The 19,135-nt window shown below is 48.3% G+C and overlaps 1 protein-coding gene across 2 annotated transcripts in view; it reads left to right on the top strand.

The window, feature by feature from the left end:
- The first annotated feature begins 1,420 nt into the window (after positions 1-1,420).
- Positions 1,421-19,135, top strand: part of NHERF2 (NHERF family PDZ scaffold protein 2) — a 59,006-nt gene continuing 41,291 nt past the window's right edge. The window contains exons 1-2 of one of the 2 annotated variants that reach the window (XM_028705703.2): positions 1,421-1,947; positions 9,569-9,829. In XM_028705703.2, coding sequence (XP_028561536.2) covers positions 1,645-1,947; positions 9,569-9,829 — 564 coding nt within the window. In that variant the 5' untranslated portion in view covers positions 1,421-1,644. The remainder of the gene's footprint in view (positions 1,948-9,568; positions 9,830-19,135) is intronic. The other variant, XM_028705704.2, reaches the window with a different exon arrangement.

Here is a 19,135-nt window from a genome sequence, read left to right as displayed (position 1 = left end):
GAACAATTGTGTTGTGTGGCCTTATTTAAATATAAAGGTAAAGGTAAAGGTACCCCTGCCCGTACGGGCCAGTCTTGACAGACTCTAGGGTTGTGCGCCCATCTCACTCAAGAGGCCGGGGGCCAGCGCTGTCCGGAGACACTTCCGGGTCACGTGGCCAGCGTGACATCGCTGCTCTGGCGAGCCAGAGCCGCACACGGAAACGCCGTTTACCTTCCCGCTAGTAAGCGATCCCTATTTATCTACTTGCACCCAGGGGTGGTTTCGAACTGCTAGGTTGGCAGGCGCTGGGACCGAACGACGGGAGCGCACCCCGCCGCGGGGATTCGAACCGCCGACCTTTCGATCGGCAAGTCCTAGGCGCTGAGGTTTTACCCACAGCGCCACCCGCGTCCCTATTTAAATATAGTAAGCAAGAAAATAAAATGTGAAACCCTTTGAACATTAGACAGACATTATTATTTTAAAATGCAGTGGCTGTAATAATCAGCAAGTGAAGTGAATCTTGGAAACATGAAGGGGATACCTCCAATCCTGTACACCAGCAGTCGCTGACCTGGCACTCTGAAGCAGTTTTGGACTACAACTCCCATCAGCCCCAGCATCCTAAGTCTGTGCTTCCTTGGGGTTGATGGGAGTTGTAGTCCCAAACAGCTGGAGGGCACCGAAGGTTGGCAAAGGGACATGCCTAACTCAGTCCCGTTCCCACTGCATGCCAATGAAGCAAATGCGGAGTAAGCGTAGGCTCTCTCCCCTTTCTATCCAGTGCGGTCCAAGTGTTTTCAACTATAACTCCAATCATTCCTGGCTGATGGGAATAGCAGGCCAACAACATGAGGAGGGCACCAGCTTGGCAAAAGCTGCACCTCCCTTTTGCCCCCTTTCTTCCCGGTACACTTTTGCGCCCCAAAACTCTTAAAGATCCAGCCCTGCCTAGGAATCCTTCCTGCTCCGAATACTCCCCGCCTCGCCTCTCAAAAGGGTGGCTGCGAAAAGACGGGGATGGCGCTTTGCACGAGGCCAGAGGCACGCTTTGCTCCCCTTTCTGCTGGGCGGCTGCTTCAGCCGGAGTCCCGAGGCCGGCCTTCGAAAAACTGGTTGGGGGTCCGGGGAGAAGGGCTGCCTTGCCCCAACGAACTCCGCCGCCCCTTTTAATTCATCCCAGCACCAAAGGTTCTAACCCAGCCGCTTCTCCTGACCCCGCCGGCATCTGGGGGTCCTTTGCCCAGGCTGCCCTCGGGGGGAAGAGAGAGGTTACTGCAGGAGGAGGAAGAAGGGGGGACCCCCTCCCTCCCCATCTCTGGAAGGTTCCGGGTTGCAGCCTGGAGGAGGCGGGAGGGCGCAGCTGCGCCTTCGGCCTGCGAGCGCTCAGGGGGGCGCCGTCCGCTCGCGAGCTGGCCCATCGGTGCGCCGCCGCCGCCGCAGCTTCCAGGGCCGGGCGCCTGGTCGTCGTCGTCGTCGTCGCGGGCGCAGGCGGGAGGGTCGGGATGGTCCCTCGGGGCGGCCCAGCGGCGGCGACGCCCCCCTAAGGGCCGCCCCCTCGCCGCTCTCCGACCGTCGGAAGCGCCTGGGGCGCAGGAGGAGGCGGCTCGGGAGCTGCTGCCGCGGTTGCTGCTGCACAGGCTGCGGGCTGGCCGGCCGGCCATGGCCAAGGAGCAGGACGCCGAGGCGGCCGGGGCGGCGTCGGCGGCCGCAGCCGGGGCGGGAGGCCCCCCCGGGAGCCGCGCTCGCCAGCAGCCACCGCCGCCACCTCTGCAGCCGCGCCTCTGCCACATGCTGAAGGGCGACAACGGCTACGGCTTCCACCTGCACGGCGAGAAGGGCAAGAGCGGCCAGTTCATCCGCAAAGTGGAGCCCGACTCGCCGGCCGAGGCGGCGGGGCTGCGCGCCGGGGACCGCGTCGTCGAAGTCAACGGGCTCAACGTCGAGAAGGAGACGCACCACCAGGTGGGCGCTCGGGGTGGGGTGGGGGTCGACGGGAAGCCGCCAAGGCTCAGCCGCAGTCTGCCGGTGCTGGTAGGGCTGACGGTGAGCCTCCAGGCTCAGGCGCAGTCTACCGTTGCTGAGCAGCTGCGACACGAGAGGGCTCAGGTGGGGCTTCCCCAAGGAGGCTTGGGTGGACCTTCCTTGCCACGACCTGGCAAGGCACGTCTGACTCCTAGACTGGCATCTGTTTTGGTTTAACAACAGCGTTTGGGAGAAGAGGTGTCAATTAGTTAAAAGCAGGGCATCAATTAATTAAAAGCAGGACGTCAATCAACAGAATCGATTGATGCTGGCAACCGTCTGACTTGGTGGCCCGATGGAACCTCCTGAGGCCACGCAGTCTACCTCTAAATGACGACGGCCCCCTGGGGAGCTGGCTGTCACTGTGGTTTTCTGCGCCGGAGACCTTAGAGATGTCCGAAGCTGTGGGCTAGGGACTCTTAGCCTGATCCAACCTGCTTTGAAGGGCTGACTTCTGGATGGGGCTGGGGTGGCTCTGGAGTGCCAGATTGAGGGGAAATGCCCTTTTGGGGAGCAGAGGTGAAGGCAGGCCACCAAGATAGGAGCCAAAACGACTGTTCCCATCCCCCTGCTGCTCTGAGGCTGCCTGATAAGGGCTTCCAAACCAGCTTGCTTGCTCTTGCTGGTAGATATGTGCGAAGGAGGCACCCACCTTCAGTGCCCCTTTCCTGCCCTGGGTCTCAGGGTTTTCAGTTAGGAAGCTGCCTTGTACTGAGTCAGTCCATTGGGTCCGTCTAGCATAGTGTCGTCTGTAATGATTGGCAGCAGCTCTCCAGGCTTTCAAGGAGGGTTCTCTCCCAGCCCTACCCGGAGATGCTGGGGATTGAACCTGGAACCTTATGCATGCAAAGCGGACATGGTTGTGGACCTCCTAAGGCCTTCTTAGTTATGTGTACTTGTGAAGGTGCTGCAGCAGATACAGGTCCCTGGAAGCCTGTAAGGTTCTTGCGGCTGCAAATGTTTTCAGGCGTGCAAGCCCAACGCCATAGGTGCATGCATCAAAGCGTAATGTTGGAACGTAGGAAGCTCACACCAAGTCAGACTATTGATCAAGTTGGATAGCTCAGTGGCAGAGCACCTGCTTTGCATGCAGAAGGTCCTGGGGTACAATCCTCAACAATGGCATTTCCAGGTTAGGTTGGGCATGTCCCTGTCTGCAACCCTGGAGAGCCTCTGGCAGTCAGTGTGGACAGCACTGAGCTGCAGCCCTTCCCCAAAGATCTGAGAGTGCAGGAAGCTGCCTTATAATGAGTCACACCTTTAGCTCAATATTGCCTTCACTTACTGGCAGTGGCTCTTCAAGTTTTCTGGCAGGGAGGCTTTCCCAACCCTACTCAGAAGAGGCTTTAAGTGACCCTTCGTACGGGTGCCTGACACTCACTCTATCTATTTGGTTGCCACGACTTGCTCGCTGGATGGATGTTTTGGATCTGCCAAGCTGGGTGCCACAGTGTCCCTTTTGACAAATATACCCCCCCCCCCGGACCACTCTGTGTCTCTTGAGATTGGTGCTCTAGTGAATGCCTGAGGCTTGAGCTCTGGATCCTCGTGGTGATCCAAAAGAATTAAGCTGGGCAGGCAATTTCGTTTGCAATTTTGTTCCAATAACAATTTTTGTTGATGCTTATCCAAAGATATGCAAAAGTTCATACCCAGTACAAAGTATCTTTTTATAATACTCCAGAATACAAGAAATGCTTTTGAAATCTAATCTAAAAAGGAACGGAAGCAAAAATAAGAAAACAAAGGAAAATAAAATAAAGAGAAAAAGGAAATAAAATGAAAATTTCACATGCAGTCATGGTCACTCCTTCTTGGAATGCATATCGTGAAGCTAGGGAGAATATAGAAAAAGAGCAGTGATAGCAACTGAGGTTTTTAGGCTAAGTATTTGCTCTTATAAACAGAGATTTTATCCTGTAGGACTTTTTTTGGCTTAGACAGAACGGCAGTTAAGTACTGTGGTGAATTGTGAATGGTGTAGAAAGCAGCCGGCACCAGCTTGGCGGCTTCCAGATGTTGTCTGACTTAATCTGTTGTAGTCCAGCAACATCTGCAAGGCACCAGGTTGGTGACGCTTAGCACAGCTTGAGTGAGTAGAGCGAGAATCTCAGAATGTTAGTTTTGGGGTTGGCAGCAGGCAGTCTCTGGGCAAAATCTGCCCTACTCCCTGTTTGGTGCCATTTTGCCTCTTGGTTACCAAGCCAGGGAGAGCATAAATTGGATGTAGATGAGCAGCGTCTGTGGAACTGAGATGTTGCAGCAGGACAGTAGGGTGTTGGCTGTGTCCTCACCTTCCATGCCAAGCCTGGCTCTCAAGTGAAATTAGTTTCTGACAGAAGAACCTGAGAAGAGCCAGCTATGAATTTGTCCAGTCCTTTTTCGAAGCCATCCAAGTTTATAGCCGCCATTGTATCTTCTGGTAGCAAATTCTACAGTTTAACAATGCTAACTGTGCAGAGAAGTACTTTTTTGAATCTGTCCTGAATCTTCTGACAGTTAGCATTGGATTAACATTCAGCTGACTTGGGCACCAACTCTTGGGATTATCTAGATCCACTTGGTTCAGGATTCAAGAAGCTGTCGCTTGGCACTGTATGAAATACCTGCATTCAGTCAGTCAGACTTATTTGCTGGAAAACATAGGCCATCACAAAAACGCAAACACTTTAGCACAGGTGGCCCCCAGCAGATGAGCCGCCATGTTGTACAATAGGGGTCGCCAACCTAGCACCTGCATACGCCATGGCACCCATGGGTGCCTCTGGGCAGGTGCCCCAGATTCTGAGCTTTCTTTCCTTTCTTATCTATTTAAAAAAGTAAGTCTCCAGCCTTCCTAGAAAGAAAGTTATGGAGTAAAATGTGCAGGCACATTTTGTGGAGGCCTAAGTGATTTCTATGAAATGATTGTGGTGTGGCTTACCTTGTACATTTCCCTTGGTACCGAGGGATGCTCCCTGTTGCTATTAGACAGCAACAGCGTCAGGCAAGACAATATGGTCAGGCAACCACGTCTGAAGCTGTAGAAGTGAGAAGTCAGTGGACAGGCAGAGATCAGAGGTGACAGTGGCAGTGATGGGGTGAATGGGAATGTTTGTAGGAGAGTCTTTCTGTTTGCGCTGGAGAGAGTAGCTATGCCTTGCTCTGAGTGTAGATACCAAAATACCGGTAATTAGAACTTGTATTTATGCCCTTTTAAAATGTGCTGTGGAAGAGAAGGTTATTGGGTTGTCTTTTTTTGGGGGGGGGGGCTATTGTTATGTATTTTCTGATTTCTGTATTGTGATCTTATGTTGTGAACTGCCCTGAGATCCAAGGGTATAGGGTGGTATACAAAGAAACAAGCAATCAAGCCAAGCCCCAAAGAGGATTTGAGAGGTGATCAGCTGCTCTCTTGCATCACAAAAGTGACCAGCTTCCCTTGCTTTGCTGAGGAACTTACTCCCGCCAAAGCCCAATTGCTTCCAGGAGTGTGGAGGCCTTTGTCTTTGACCCACCTCTGCCACTGCCTTACTCTGTGGTCCAGGCCTCTGTTCACTTCCCTTGGCCTGCTATGTGTATTGCTTGTGTTTTTGCAAAGCTCCTTGAATAGCTCTGCGTTCCTTCTGATCCTTCATTGCAATTGCTGCACAATTGAAACATTTACTTGCTCTGCGGTTGAGCTCGGAGGCCGTCTTAATGGGAAGGAATGAGCAGGCTGGAATCTGCGTCGGAAATCAGGTTTTAGGATTTGTTTTGTTTTGTTTTCAAGCCACGGGGGTTTCCTTTCGTTTGTGCATGTAGGAGTCAAGCTGGATTGGCAACGTTCTTCTCTAACTCTCTAGCTCAGGTGAATTAGTTGCACAAAGCATAAAGCACGAATGCATCTGTGGAAATTTTCATATTGGTAGATGAATGCAGGCTTGCAAGTAACTGCTCGCCTGGGTCGGCTGCAGTAAGCAAGAGGTGTCCTTGGGCGAACAAGCAACGGAACTTTTGCAAACTGGAAGAAGAGGCGAATAGGTCATTCCTACCCCCTACTTCTCTGGGGCCATAAATGGTATGTGTCACCAGGTGGCTGATGCAAAGTGGCTCTGAAAGGGAGCAGAAGGCCTGCCTGGCACTCACATCGTTGCTCTTCCAGCAAGCGTATGATTGGCAGTGCCTGGCTCATTGACTCTGGAGATTGCAGGCAGGAAGGATTTTCCAGCTCCCTGGCTCAGTTTAGTTAGTTCATTTTAAGATGGGCTGCACTCTGTAAATTTCACACCATGGGCATTCTGTCATCCACAGAGACTGGCTGCGTAACCTTGTGTTCAGGGTAGATGAATGAAGAGGCACTTAGGTCCTCAGCATCGTTTGTCATTTGGTACCTTGGTGGCTGGACAGTGTCCTCTCTGAGAAGCTGCATGTGGGCAAATGCAGGAGCAAATGGCTGGCACGGGCTGCCATCGCACCTCTTGACCATGCAGGCAGGGCCCCTGGCAGTCTCTGCTGGTCTGCCTGTCATGCTTTTGCACAGCTGGGAAAAGCATTCAATGAGCAGAGCAGCAGAGGGGAAATGGACCCTCTCTCTCTGGTTACTAATTGCCTAAGGGGCCTCCTGGGATGATCTCTTAGCACGTGGGCAGGTACATGCTTGCAAGAGGTAATCCTGCACAGCATCTGTCTCCGCCTTCCCCAGCCTAGCGCCCCCCAGATGTTTTGGGCTACAGCAAGTCACATCACCCCCAGATTCATGCAGTCATGGAGGGCACCAGGTAGGGGAAGGCTGTTCTCTCTAATATTTGCTTAACTTTCATAGATTTTAACTCTGTGCCATCTGCCATGAATTTTGGAAAGCTGTTTGTCCATCTGTTCTTTTATGCATTTGGAAACATGTTAAGATACAGTGAGCAGATTTTTCATGTTGGCCCCTGAGATCAAGGAGCAGGGTTTTGGCTATTTTTGGGTACCATTGGATGCCATTTTGTATCTAGACGGAGGACTGATCTTTTCAAAAGTGTACCGATTTCAATCACTGAATCAGTCAATCAATCAATCAATCAATCAATCAGTCAGTCAATTACGGCAAACAACCAGAAAATTCAAACCATAATTTCTGCATAATTCTCTGCATAAACAATAAAAACGATTGATCTGTGGTTTAACAGCAACCACTGATTTAACTGCACTGTTTGTTTGTTTTTGGTTTCTTCAAATTCCTGAGCCACCTGGCTAACAGGTTCCCCTTGTACCAAAGGTAGTCCAATTTACTGCCTTTAACAGTGTCCAAACATGCTGCTCCATCTTTCCTTAGTATAAGGCCATCTCTGTAAGGTAGCATGAGATTGTGAGCCCCGCTAGGTCAAGCAAGTCCCCACTTAGCCCAGCATCCAGCTTCCTACAGAGGCTGGCAAGGTGGTCTCAGGAATCACATACCGGTAAACAGAGAATGCAGGCAGTAGCCTGCTTCTATGGTCGTTTGCCTCAGCATCTGGCATACTCAGGTAGACTTCCTCTGAACATGGAAGTTCCAGTTAGCTGTAATTAAGAATGTCAGCTGGACCAGACGTTAGGCCTGGCCAGTGTAGCATCATCCCATTGTAGCCAAACAGATGTCTCCAGGAAGGTCAAAAGCAGGTACCTGGAGGCAGGTATCCTCAGATGAAGGTATGCACCTCTCAGATTACAGAATCCTGTTCCAAAATACTACCCTGGACTGTCTGTGGATTTTGCTAAAATTGTCCCCCTCCCCCAGCCTCAGTTGAATACACTCTGAAGTTTCCTGCCAAATCCTTGCGCAGAGGATCCTGAGAGTTGGTTGGAAAAGTTGCAAAGTAAAATTGAGTCAAGGACAGATATAAAGCATTACAGCTTGAGTTATGGGTCTGTGGCATGTCAGTCTGCACACTGTTTTTGATAGCTTGGGCGGGGGGACTTACGTAACTGCACTGGGCAAGCACAGAATTTGAATAAGGTCACACCTGTCAACATCATCCCCAGCCCATGAAAGCCACAGCTGGTTGTCTTGTCTTGACGGTGTTACAGTGACACACCAGAACCAGAACTTGCCTTGTCCACCAGTTTGGTTCTTTCTAGTGAATCCACTAAATATTTAGTGGATTAATCTTAGGTAGGTCTTGCAGCCATACTTTTCATTATGGGCATTATGTTAGCTGAAAGTTTTCCAACCCTTGCACCACCCCACCAAATCCTCGAGTTTGCAAGTCTGTCCCATGCCCCTCCACTTTTTTCCATCCCGCTCCCCACACTCTGCCCTGAAATCCAGAAAGTGAATGCATCACAGCTCTGCTCCACTGTGGTGCCAGTGTGGTGTAGCGGTTAGAGTGTCAGACCAGGACCCGGGAGTGACCAAGGTTCAAATCCCCATTTGGCCATGGGGCTTGCTGGGTGACCTTGGGCTGGTCACAGCCTCCTAGCCTTTTCCCCTTTTTCTTTTAAAATTAATTAATATTTTAAAGCTTTTCAGTTGTACAAAATAAAGGGGGGGGGGGGAGAGAAAGAGAAGAAACATAATACAATAAATGGTAACAGATATTTCATTATATATGCTTAATACATATATGATTAATAAAGTATGTTCTGTATAAACTTGTTCCAAATATTAGTATATTTATCCATTTTTTAAAAAAAATATATACTTTTCAGTTATATACATTTCACTGATTTTCCAATCATTTTGACATTTTAAAACTTGACTTCCTTCCCCCTCTTTCTGTGGTTCTTTAAATTTATTTTTAATACCTTCTGCATATCCAAATTAACTTAACTTATTCATTTATTTACTGTATTTTTCCGTTTGTAAGATGTCCCCATGTATAAGATGCCCCCTATTTTTGGGTACTCAAAAATACACAGTCCACCCTCGGCACTATCCATGTATAAGATGCCCCCTAATTTTTGACATTATTTTTAGGGGGGGGGGAACCTAGTCTTATACATGGAAAAATATGGTATCTTCTTTAAATCTAAACTCTTATGTAACTGCAGGTTGTTACAATAATCCTGCCAATGTTTTTATCTGTTTACAGTTTATCTGTAACTATTCAATAAACTATTTCCATACTTTTATAAAAAGTTTTATAAAAAGTTTCTTTATCAGCATATTTAGCCAAACAAACCCTGCATCTATGAGCAATCCGTTCCTATGTTGCGAGTGCTGCCGTGCCTTCAATCCACTGGTTAAAGGAAACCATTGGTTAATAGCAGGCTTCCTCAACCTCAGCCCTCCAGATGTTTTGAGACATCCCTGACCACTGGTCCTGCTAGCTAGGGATCATGGGAGTTGTAGGCCAAAAACATCTGGAGGGCCAAGGTTCAGGAAGCCTGGTTAATAGGCTAGATTAGCCCAACCTACCTCATAGGGTTGTTGTGAGGATTCGCTGGAGAACCACGAATGCCACCTTGAGCTCCTTGGAGGAAAAAGCTGGGATATAAACGCAGCAAATAAATAAACACAATGCACCAGGCATACGGTCTGCACTCGGCAGAAATTTTGTAGCCGTAATTGCTTGGTTCCCACCCCTGGGAGTCCCTGCTCATATTTGTTTTTCTTCCTTTCCTGCCCATCCTTCGCCAGGTGGTGCAGCGCATCAAGGCTGTGGAAGCAGAGACTCGCTTGCTGGTGGTGGACAAAGAGACCGACGAGTACCTGCGGAGCCTGCAGCTCACTTGCACCGAGGAGATGGCCCGCACGGGCATCGTGGCAAACCCCGAGGTGTCGCCGGTCAAGCCGACTGCAAGTGACAACAATGGTGAGGCCTGGAAGCCCCAGCTGGATCTGAGCAACCGAAACCTCAAGAGGCACAAGCACAGCTTGAGCTCGGAGAGTGGGAAGAAGGTAAGGCCAATTTCGGGCACATTCGGAGGGTCGTGTGTGTCTAACTCTGAGCAGCCAGAGGTTTCTGGGTTGCTCTGGACTTTCCAGGATGGTGGCGGCCATGCACAAGCGTGATTTACCCTATTTTTCCCTCTATACGCACCAGACCATAAGACGCACCTAGTTTTTGGAGGAGGAAAATAAGAAAGAAAATATTCTGAATCTCAGAAGCCGGAACAACAAGAGGGATCGCTGCGCAGCGAAAGCAGCGATCCCCCTTGCTGTTCTGGCTTCTGGGATAGCTGCGCAGCCTGCATTTGCTCCATAAGACGCACACATTTCCCCTTACTTTTTAGGAGGGAAAAAGTGAGTCTTATAGAGCAAAAAATATGGTATATTTCTCCGCTTAAAGCACACTTGCACCACTTTATGTCATGACTCCCCTCAAAGAATCCTGGGAGCTGTAGTTTGTCAAGCGCGCTGGCCTCGCAGAGCCACAGTTCCCAGCACCCGTTGCAAACGACTGTTCCCATGAATGTTATAGAGTAGTATGAGAGCACACTTTGAAGGCATGCTGCACATGCCTGACTGAGTTTGCATTTAAAGAGGAAGCTACCAAATTTGCAATTTCTGAAACAACACGTGAAACAGAGAGCAGACAGCCTTTGAAATTTTGGATTTTGCAAAGCAGTTTGCCGGCCAAGTTATGCGTAACAGAATGTGTATACTTGTGTGCATAGAAATGTCCCTGTTGGTGAAAATAAGATGCAAAAATGCATTGTATTGGGGGAATTGTTTTGCAAAAAAATGTGTACTTTGGGCAAAATTGCATACAATGATGTGGATATCGGGCGAGATCAGCATTGAAATGCATGACGGATTTTCATGAGGACTAGTCAAACTTATATGGAAATGTGTAGATGTTAAGGTTGGGGAAATGAGCTGCTGAAAGAGGCTGAAATAGTCAGATTCTCCCATCCCTTGCCCAGCCACTGAAAATGCCTGATTGTGTTTCTCTTCGGCTGGAGGTGGCAGATGGACTTGCTTTGAAGGAATGCAAAAAGGCTGGCCGGGTGGGTGGGTGGGTAGGGGCACCCAGCAGCATTTTGAGTGGACATTGGGAGTGAGTGTCAGGACTGTGATGAATACACAGCAGAGGGAGGTTTTTAGTTGGGCTGTCCTGCACCAGGGAGGGGTGTGGTGGTGGGAGGGATAATCTGGCATTAGCGGAAGGGGAAGGGTTAGGGGAATGAAGTGGTCCTTAGTTACTCTGTGGCAAATGAGGTCAAGATGTGTCGTTAGGGCTCTATTTACAGGCGCCTGGGGTCATGCCATCAGCAGATTCTCTAGGCTGAAAAGGGGGCTAAGATATTAACTCCATTAATTCCGACCTCATGGCATGCGAGATGGAAGGTGTGCCCATTTGGTGGTTTGTAGCAAAACAGGCAGGCAAAACGGGAATTCTGCAACCACGAAACCCAGATTCTGTGTCCTGAATAATTGAAGGGAAGCTAAGCAGGTTTGCAAAAGTTTGCAGACAGTTTTGGATTGGCTCTCGATAGAGTAAAGGGTATTTGTTTGGGTGTGGGCAGAAGGAACTACATGGATAACTGAAGTCCCAACATTTGTTTGAAGTATTGTTCCCCCTCCCTCCTACCCAGACTTGCAAAACTTCTTCTGCATCAGACATGACTCACCTTGGTTCCATGCAAATGTAATTAAACTGGAGAAATAAACGACAACAATAATAAAACAAGTCAGAATTGCTACCTAGCTGAGAAACTTGACAAAAAAATTCCGCTCTTCATTTAAATTTCCTGTATTGGAAATGGTTTTTCATAGTGGTGTTTAGACAGGCAGCCTTGTTTTAAAAAAAAACAGCCTCAATGTGGACTAGTGATTTGTGAGCTCTTCTTTGAAATACAGTTAAATTTACAGAATAATCCTATCCATATATGCCTGGTCTTTGCATAGGCCTTTGGGTTTGTGTGCAAGAGAGAGGTGTATTTGGGTTTTGGTTGCTGCTGTGTTTTATGGTAATTTGTATTTTGAATCCAGTTTTTTTAAAAAATGCTGCTTTGCATTTTATAGTTAAATTTGATTCTGAAATGTGTGCATTTCTGCCCTGGGACCTTTGGGTGATGGGCGGATTATTATTATTATTTGAAATGAGCACATGAATAAATATTTTTAATGGGGCTTGCTCCCAGGCAAGGGCAGACAATCTTGCACCAGGTACGTCTTAAACCGGTCGAGAACCCTGCGGATTTTATAGGTGTCTTTGCATTGTAACGAGCCCCAGGCCAGGAGCCCTGATAACCTCAGGCAAGGGCATGTAGCTCAGCTCCTGAGAATGCCGTCATGTTCCCTTGACTCCTTTACAAATACACTTCCGCTCTTGCTCTGCGCAGGATTTTGAAAAAGAGAAAAAGCAACAGCGAACAGAGAGGGTCACCATCAGGTCAGGTTTATAAAGCTTAAATTACAGCTGCTGCGAAACACCTTATTAGAGAGACCCTGGGGCAGGATCTGCAGCCTTCCCAGCACTAATTAGCCCACTTGTGATGTTTTCCAGGGGAGTGGGTGGAAATCGCTCTCGCATGTTGCGAATGGATCGCTAAGGGGAAGGGAAGCGCCGGCCCCTCTCCTGAGTAAAGTTGAACTCATGGCAGTGGTCCCTTGGTTTAAGAACAGCTTAGTTTATGAACAGCTTGGATTAAGAATGCTTCAAACCCGGAAGTAGGTGTTTTGGTTTGTGAACTTTGCCTTGGAAGCAGAACATGTTCCGCTTCCTGTTGAGTGTGTTCCATTTGTAAATTGAGTCCCCCGCTGCTATGGGAAAGCACTCTTTGGTTTAAGGACGGACTTCCGGAATGGATTAAGTTCGTAAACCAAGGTATCACTGTATGATTTTTTTAAAAAAGGGAATAAATTAAATTATATGCCCCATGGAAATCTCAGTTATGCAACCTGCCAAAATGAGGCAGATAAGTATATTTACATTTTTGTCCCACCCTCCTCTTATTCTGCATTATTGGGGTGAGGGGCAGTGACTAACATTTTCTGTCTGCTGTAACTTTTGTTCATCCATATGTCCCCCTCAGTTCTCAGAGTTCAGCACATAAATGTATCTGTGCTTTCAGGTTTATACTGAAGACTATAGACCTGCTCTTTTTTTTAAAAAAAATTAAAATTAAAATCCATTTCTGACGTCTTGCAGGATTGTGGCCTTTGGCGCAGAGCCTGGTTGCTCTCCTGCAGACTTTTAACTGGTGAGGCTCTGATTTAGGGTCCTCTGCAACGGAACTGCAGACCCTCCTCAAACGTTTTCCAGATTCTATACAGGACTGGCTTTTAAAAACTCAAAACATTCATATCCAGCCCAGGAAAGGTTCGTTTTATGTCTTTTATCAGAGAAGCTCCGATTGCGAGGGAAGATTGCACGGTGCCATGTTTTTGGCCTCAACGGCATGCTTTTCTGAGAGGACAAGGAAGATTCATGGCTGTTTGAGAGCCTGCCACTGTTGCTAGAACCAATGAGACATGTTATCGTCCCAGGTAGGTAGCTCAGTTGGTTAGAGCTTGGTGCTGATAACGCCAAGGTTGCAGGTTTGATTCTTGTATAGGACAGCTGCATATTCCTGCATTACAGAGGGGTTGGACTCTAGAACAGCAGTGGGGATAGTTTTCTCAGCCCGAGGGCCGCAATTTCCTGTGGGCAACCTTCCAGGGGCCACATGCCCACAGTGGGGAGGGTTAGAGGCAAAAGCGGGCAGGGGAATGAGTGTCAATTTTATCTTTGTACAGTGGGCTAGTTTCTACATCTGCTGCGCTTTCCATCCTCCAGGCAAGCAGGAAACATCATCAGAATTCAAGGACGTGTCCCAGGCAGGCAGTAATCCTCCAGGAGGGGGTGGAGCAGGGGCGTGGCTTCGGGAGAGTTCCGAGGGCCAGATAAGAAGCATGGAGGGCCGTAGGTTCCCCAACCCTGTTATAAAACATGTTGATGTTCCTCTTGGTACCTTGACCCCCTTGGCTTTTCCTTCTCCCTGCCTGTCACCACTATTCATATTATCGCTATCATTTCCTTCTGTCGTTTCCCCTTCACTATGCTACAGTTCCCAGCACCCTTAAACTACAGTTCCCATTATGCCTTGGGAGGAAGTGCTTTAGATGCGCGCTGAACGTGCTTAAAATCTGCGGTGTGGATCTGCCAGCATTCTTGCAGAAAGCGCAAGCCCGTAACCGAGGGAGGGTCCGGGGCGGGCATGGGATCAAAGTGTGCGCTCGGTGCCATACGCATGACCTCAGAGCATCCTCCTCTCCTTCTCCCGCCTCCCATTAGAGTTCTGGTCAGGAACTTGAACCGCCTGGTTGTTTTTGAGTCGGGGTGTTGGCAGGAAGCCCCTCCCAAGAAGGAAGGTATCCACCCCGCAACAGAAATTTCCTCTGCAGCTGTATTTTTAGTGAAACACAAAGCAAGTGGAAACGGTTGGGAGGTGGGGGCAAGATTAGCATCAGGATGGGCTAGGCTGGGCCCCACGTTTGTTCCCAGGGACACAAGCGAGCGCCGTGGGTCTCTGGACCAAAGGAGCTTCAGATTCCCAGCAGAAAGGGTGGCTGCTGCTGAGGAATTGTGCACCAATGTCTCAGTGCAAGACTTAGCAGTGTGATGTTTCTATGGCCAGGATCAGGCCGCTGGGTGCAAAAGAACAATACTGTAAAATCATCTTGTTGGTCCTCATGCTGGCTCTAAAGAGATGGAAGCAGTACCCCAACATCTTGACCCTCTTCTTCCATTGCCCAGGATTTTTGTTTATTTATTGTGTATTTGTTGCATTTATATCCCTTCCTCTAAGGAGTACATGGCTCTTTTCCTCCCCATCTCACCCTCACGACAACCCTGTGAGGGAGGTTAGGCTGAGAGCGAGTGATTGAGATCACCCGGTGAGCTTCATGACAGAGTGGGGGATTTGAACCCTGGTCTCCCAGGTCCTAGTCCGATGTTCCGACCACTACACCACGCTGGCATTGCATGTGGTGATAAGAGGTTTTGGCTCAAAACCTGCCTCAGTGCATGTTTTACGCAGATAAAATGGGTACAAAGATGCATAGTTTGCGAAATACAAAAGTGGCTTCAGAGATAGTGTTTCACGCGGGTTGAAAAATATCAATTTGTAGATTGATGGGGAAACAGGAAGTAGGAGACTTATGAACGAACACATGCAAAACGGAGACATATCAAGTGATCTTGAGCGTGCAATAAGGAACAAAAACCTCATTATCCAAAGGGGCACTCCCTTATCCCTGATCTAACTCAAATGAGATAGTGAGAGCCAGTGCAGTACAGTGGTTAGAATATTATTCTAGGACCCAGGAGACCAGGGTTCGAATCCCACTTGGCTATGAAGCTCCCTGGGTGCCCTTAGGCCCGTCATTACCTCACAGGGTTATTGTGGGGAATAAATGAGGAGCAGTTGCCTCTTTTTTCTTCCCTGGGTTCCTGCCTGGTGAATGGGTCTGGAAAGGACTGGGCGGTCTCAAATTCTCAATCTCCCTCTAGCCAAATAAGAAAGAGTGTTGTTTTTTTTTTTAAAAAAAAATGTAAACTTCCTGTATTTGGGGAATTAATTAATAAGCCAGAAACTTTCAAACTCACTCACTGGCTTGTAAGAATATTAAATAGCTGTAAACTAATTAGGAATATGTTGGCAGGACCCAGGCGGCTGCGTGAGCTCTCGCGTACTCCTTATTCTGCAGATCCCCAGCTTAATCTTTTACATCTGACTGTTTAAGCGTTTGCCTGACAAACAGAGCAGCATTCAGGCAAGCCACAGATTTAAGTGGTGGCTTTAAAGTTCTCTGAAGGGCCTTTTAATTCCATTAACGGGTTGGCGAATGCGGGATTAGCGGGTCATTTAAGACCTCTGAGCGGCTCTTCATTGGGATTTCTGATAAAGGAGCTCTGGGGGAAAACCCAAAGGCCCCAATAGACCAGAGCTGATTTTCCCACGGGTTTGAAGGGAGCCAGGAGGTGTTTTAGAAGCTCCCTGAGGGGCTGGAAGAGGCAAATTGAGCAGTAGTCAGGTGCTGACAACTCCGAACCATGGAAGGGACCTGAGGGTCATCTACAATGCAATGCCCCCTGCAATGCCAAAGAGAGAGAGAATTGAGATTGCAAAGTTGTGCACTTGGAAAAAATTGATGCAGGTTTCTCAGACTTCTCAGTGTGCATTTGTGATGATTTGCACTCATGATGGTGTTGGAGCGGTTATACGGCACTCTGATTCCATAAGAAGAGCCTGATGAAGTTAGGTCCAGAGGGGACCTAACTTGCCTGACATCCTGGTCTCCCAGTGGCCAACCAGAAGCCAGTGGGAAACACTCAAGCAGAACCTTCAAACATCTGAGGCTGGAGGAGAAGGCTTTCAGGTCAGGGAAGATGATGTCCGGCTTCAGTCCCCTCACCTCTTGTTTTTAGAAAACAAGCACATCTCTCTGAAATTTGAGATAGGCCAGTGTGTCTGGTCCCCAGGAAAGCCAGATGTTCCACTTGGTCCAGAGAGGGGTTGGGGAGAGGAATTATTTTGAGCCAGGGCCTAGGCTTTTCAGAGGCATCTGAACTAGTAATGGAGGCGGTGCCTCTGAGCAGGACTTGATCTCCTTGCCCTTACCACCAAACAACCATAAACTTATAAAGTCCACAAACTAGAAGCCTCAGGTCCCAGTTCCTCTCTTCTTAAGAGATTAGATGCAATGATTCTGTTAAAAGCTCATGGCTGCTGTTGTCCCTGGATACCTTTTGGCAGGGGAAAGAACATCAACAGACTTTGCTGCACGATCTCCTCCACCCCATCTTCGGTGTCCTTTAGGGCCTCCTTTTGCTTTCTCGGAACCAAGTGGCTCACAGCTCTGTTCTCTTTCGGGGAAAGGGCCTGCTGGTGATGTTTCCTGGAAGTAGAGCTGTGTTTATGCCAACGGCCCAAGCGATTTGGTGATGATGGGTGGTGGGGAAAGAGTTCCATTAACATGTCTGTGATGATCTCTACGGATGGGAGATTGCTAGGGAGGGGGGAGAAAGTCGACCCCAACTGACAATTAAAAGCGAACCTGCCGAATTCTTTGCAAAACAATGCAAGAACACAGCCTCCTTGGAAATACATGCTTTCCTGACTTATGCAGTGCAGTTGTAATGGGTACAAAAATGCATGTGCTAAGGTAAAGTGTGCATAAAAATGCATATATTGGTAAAAAATAACATGCAAAGGGGGGAAAATTGCTATGTAAACAAATGTACTTTAGGCAAAATTGCATACAAAACGTGTATATTAGGAGGAATTTGCACTAAAATGCTGATGAATTCTAAGGAGGGTTTTTAACAACGCAAACAGATGTGGCGAACTGACTTTAAGACTGGAAAAATGAGAAGCTGAAAATGACAGATTTCCCTCTGCTTAGGGATCACCCAAGGTGGCTGGGCAATCTTCTCAGGATTCAGAAAAAGGCAATCTCTTGCAGTTTTGCAGAGGATACTGCAAGGGCACTTTGGCGGCTGCCATCGATGCTGGGTCAGCGCTAGTGTGCCAGCGTTGTTGGTTGGCCCCAAGGGTGTGTGATGAGGGCAAGGAGGCTCCCCCGGGTTCTGGGTAGGCTTGCTCCTTGGTGAGAGAGTGGAGCAGCTGGCAGGTACATGCGTGTGGGTTCACCTGGCTCCCAAGAGTGAAGTGGAATGGCAGGGAGCTGCGTCTGTGGTTAGAGCATGAATCCAGCTCACAAACGCATATTCAGTGTGATTGGTGGGAGATTTTGCTACTTCATATTCTTTTGATTGGCTGGTTGTAATTAGAATCCTGTTAACTGCTTTAGAGTGGGTGTTTTGGGGGCCCAAAGCAGTATATATAGATAAATAGTAACATTTATCCAGTTTTTAAGGATTATTTTATGGATTGTGTTATTGTATGATTTAAAAAAATCTATTTGCCTGTTTGCAAATTGCTCTTTTGCAAAGGGTGGCAACATAAATTATCTAACTAAGGAACACACTTCTACATTGGAACCCCTTAGAAATTATCCCCTTCTTTCATACCGCTAGGGTAGCCATGCAAACCCCTTTTTCAACATGTCAGGGAGCTGCCTTTTAGCCTTTTACAGACACAGTGGTCAAGATAACTTGCCTTTTCTTTAAAACCTCTGGCAAAAAACAACCTCCCTGGCTGACTGTTCTGAACAAAGGCTGGGATCTGTGGACAGGTTCCCAAATGCTTCAGCTGTAATTCAGAGCAATATATCAGGATTATCATGCCAGGTTAATAGCTATGAAGCCTTCTTGATAGACTCTGATTAAAAGCACCTTCAGAAGCCAAGTGCGTCATAATGGAGACAGATCTGCCACTCTGGAAAAGCCTGCAGTGATGGAGAGCAGAATCTGTCAGGGTCTTGCAGACAAAATAGTCAGTGGATTGGAGCGCTGTTCCTGTAAGCAAGGGCTTTTTGGGGAGGTACTGGTGGGAAAGACGGTTAAAATGGAGACATGGCAGGGCAGGCTTCGCTAACCTGGTGCTCCCCAGATGTTTGGGACTGCAGCCTCGTTCAGCACAGCTGTAGGATGCTGGGGCTGATGGCAGCTGTAGTCTAAAATATCTGGAGGGTGTGAGGTTGAAGCACAGGAGCGGGGCAGAGTTTCTCTTGTTCTTGAATCCTGTTTGCGGGTTTCCCACTGGGGCATCTAGTTGGCCACTGTGAGAGCAGGATTCTGGACTAGATGGGCCATTGATCTGGTCCAGCAGGCTCTTCTTATGTTCCTAGATTAGGGAAGGCTTGGCAAGATCTCTGTTCTGATCTTGCAGGGCACTATTTACATTCCTGCTAAAGATCTCGATTAGCCGCTTAGCTTTAATTAACAGCCCTGTTATGTCAGCTCAAAATTTCCTCTTGTGTTGACAGTAAGCCATCTAAAGTGCTGTTCCTGGCCTAGGTAACATTTCAAGGCCAGCAGCTTTGGTTGTTGGCGTGGAAACCCTCTCAGGCAAAACCAAGAGGTGTTTTTTTTCCAGTTGTCTTTGATGAAAATTACATTTATAGCTTTAATAGTAGTAAGAAGTGGAACGTACATAACATGACTGCAGAATCTCTCCAAGAAAGCACCCGTAGTCAAGAAACGGAAGCCCACATCTCTCAGGAGAACCATTTTGTTCTGGAGATGGTGGTATCAACTGAGCTGCCATTGGCCTACCTGCCATGGCGAGTGACAAAAAGCCAGCACATTCCAGGTACGTCCTGGAAGGCCGAGGCCCCACCCTGGAAGGCCAATAACTTGTTCCTGCATTA

Source organism: Podarcis muralis, chromosome 14 (assembly GCF_964188315.1).
Source record: "Podarcis muralis chromosome 14, rPodMur119.hap1.1, whole genome shotgun sequence".
Taxonomy (NCBI): domain Eukaryota; kingdom Metazoa; phylum Chordata; class Lepidosauria; order Squamata; family Lacertidae; genus Podarcis; species Podarcis muralis.
This window is presented reverse-complemented; position numbering and strand designations above follow the sequence as displayed.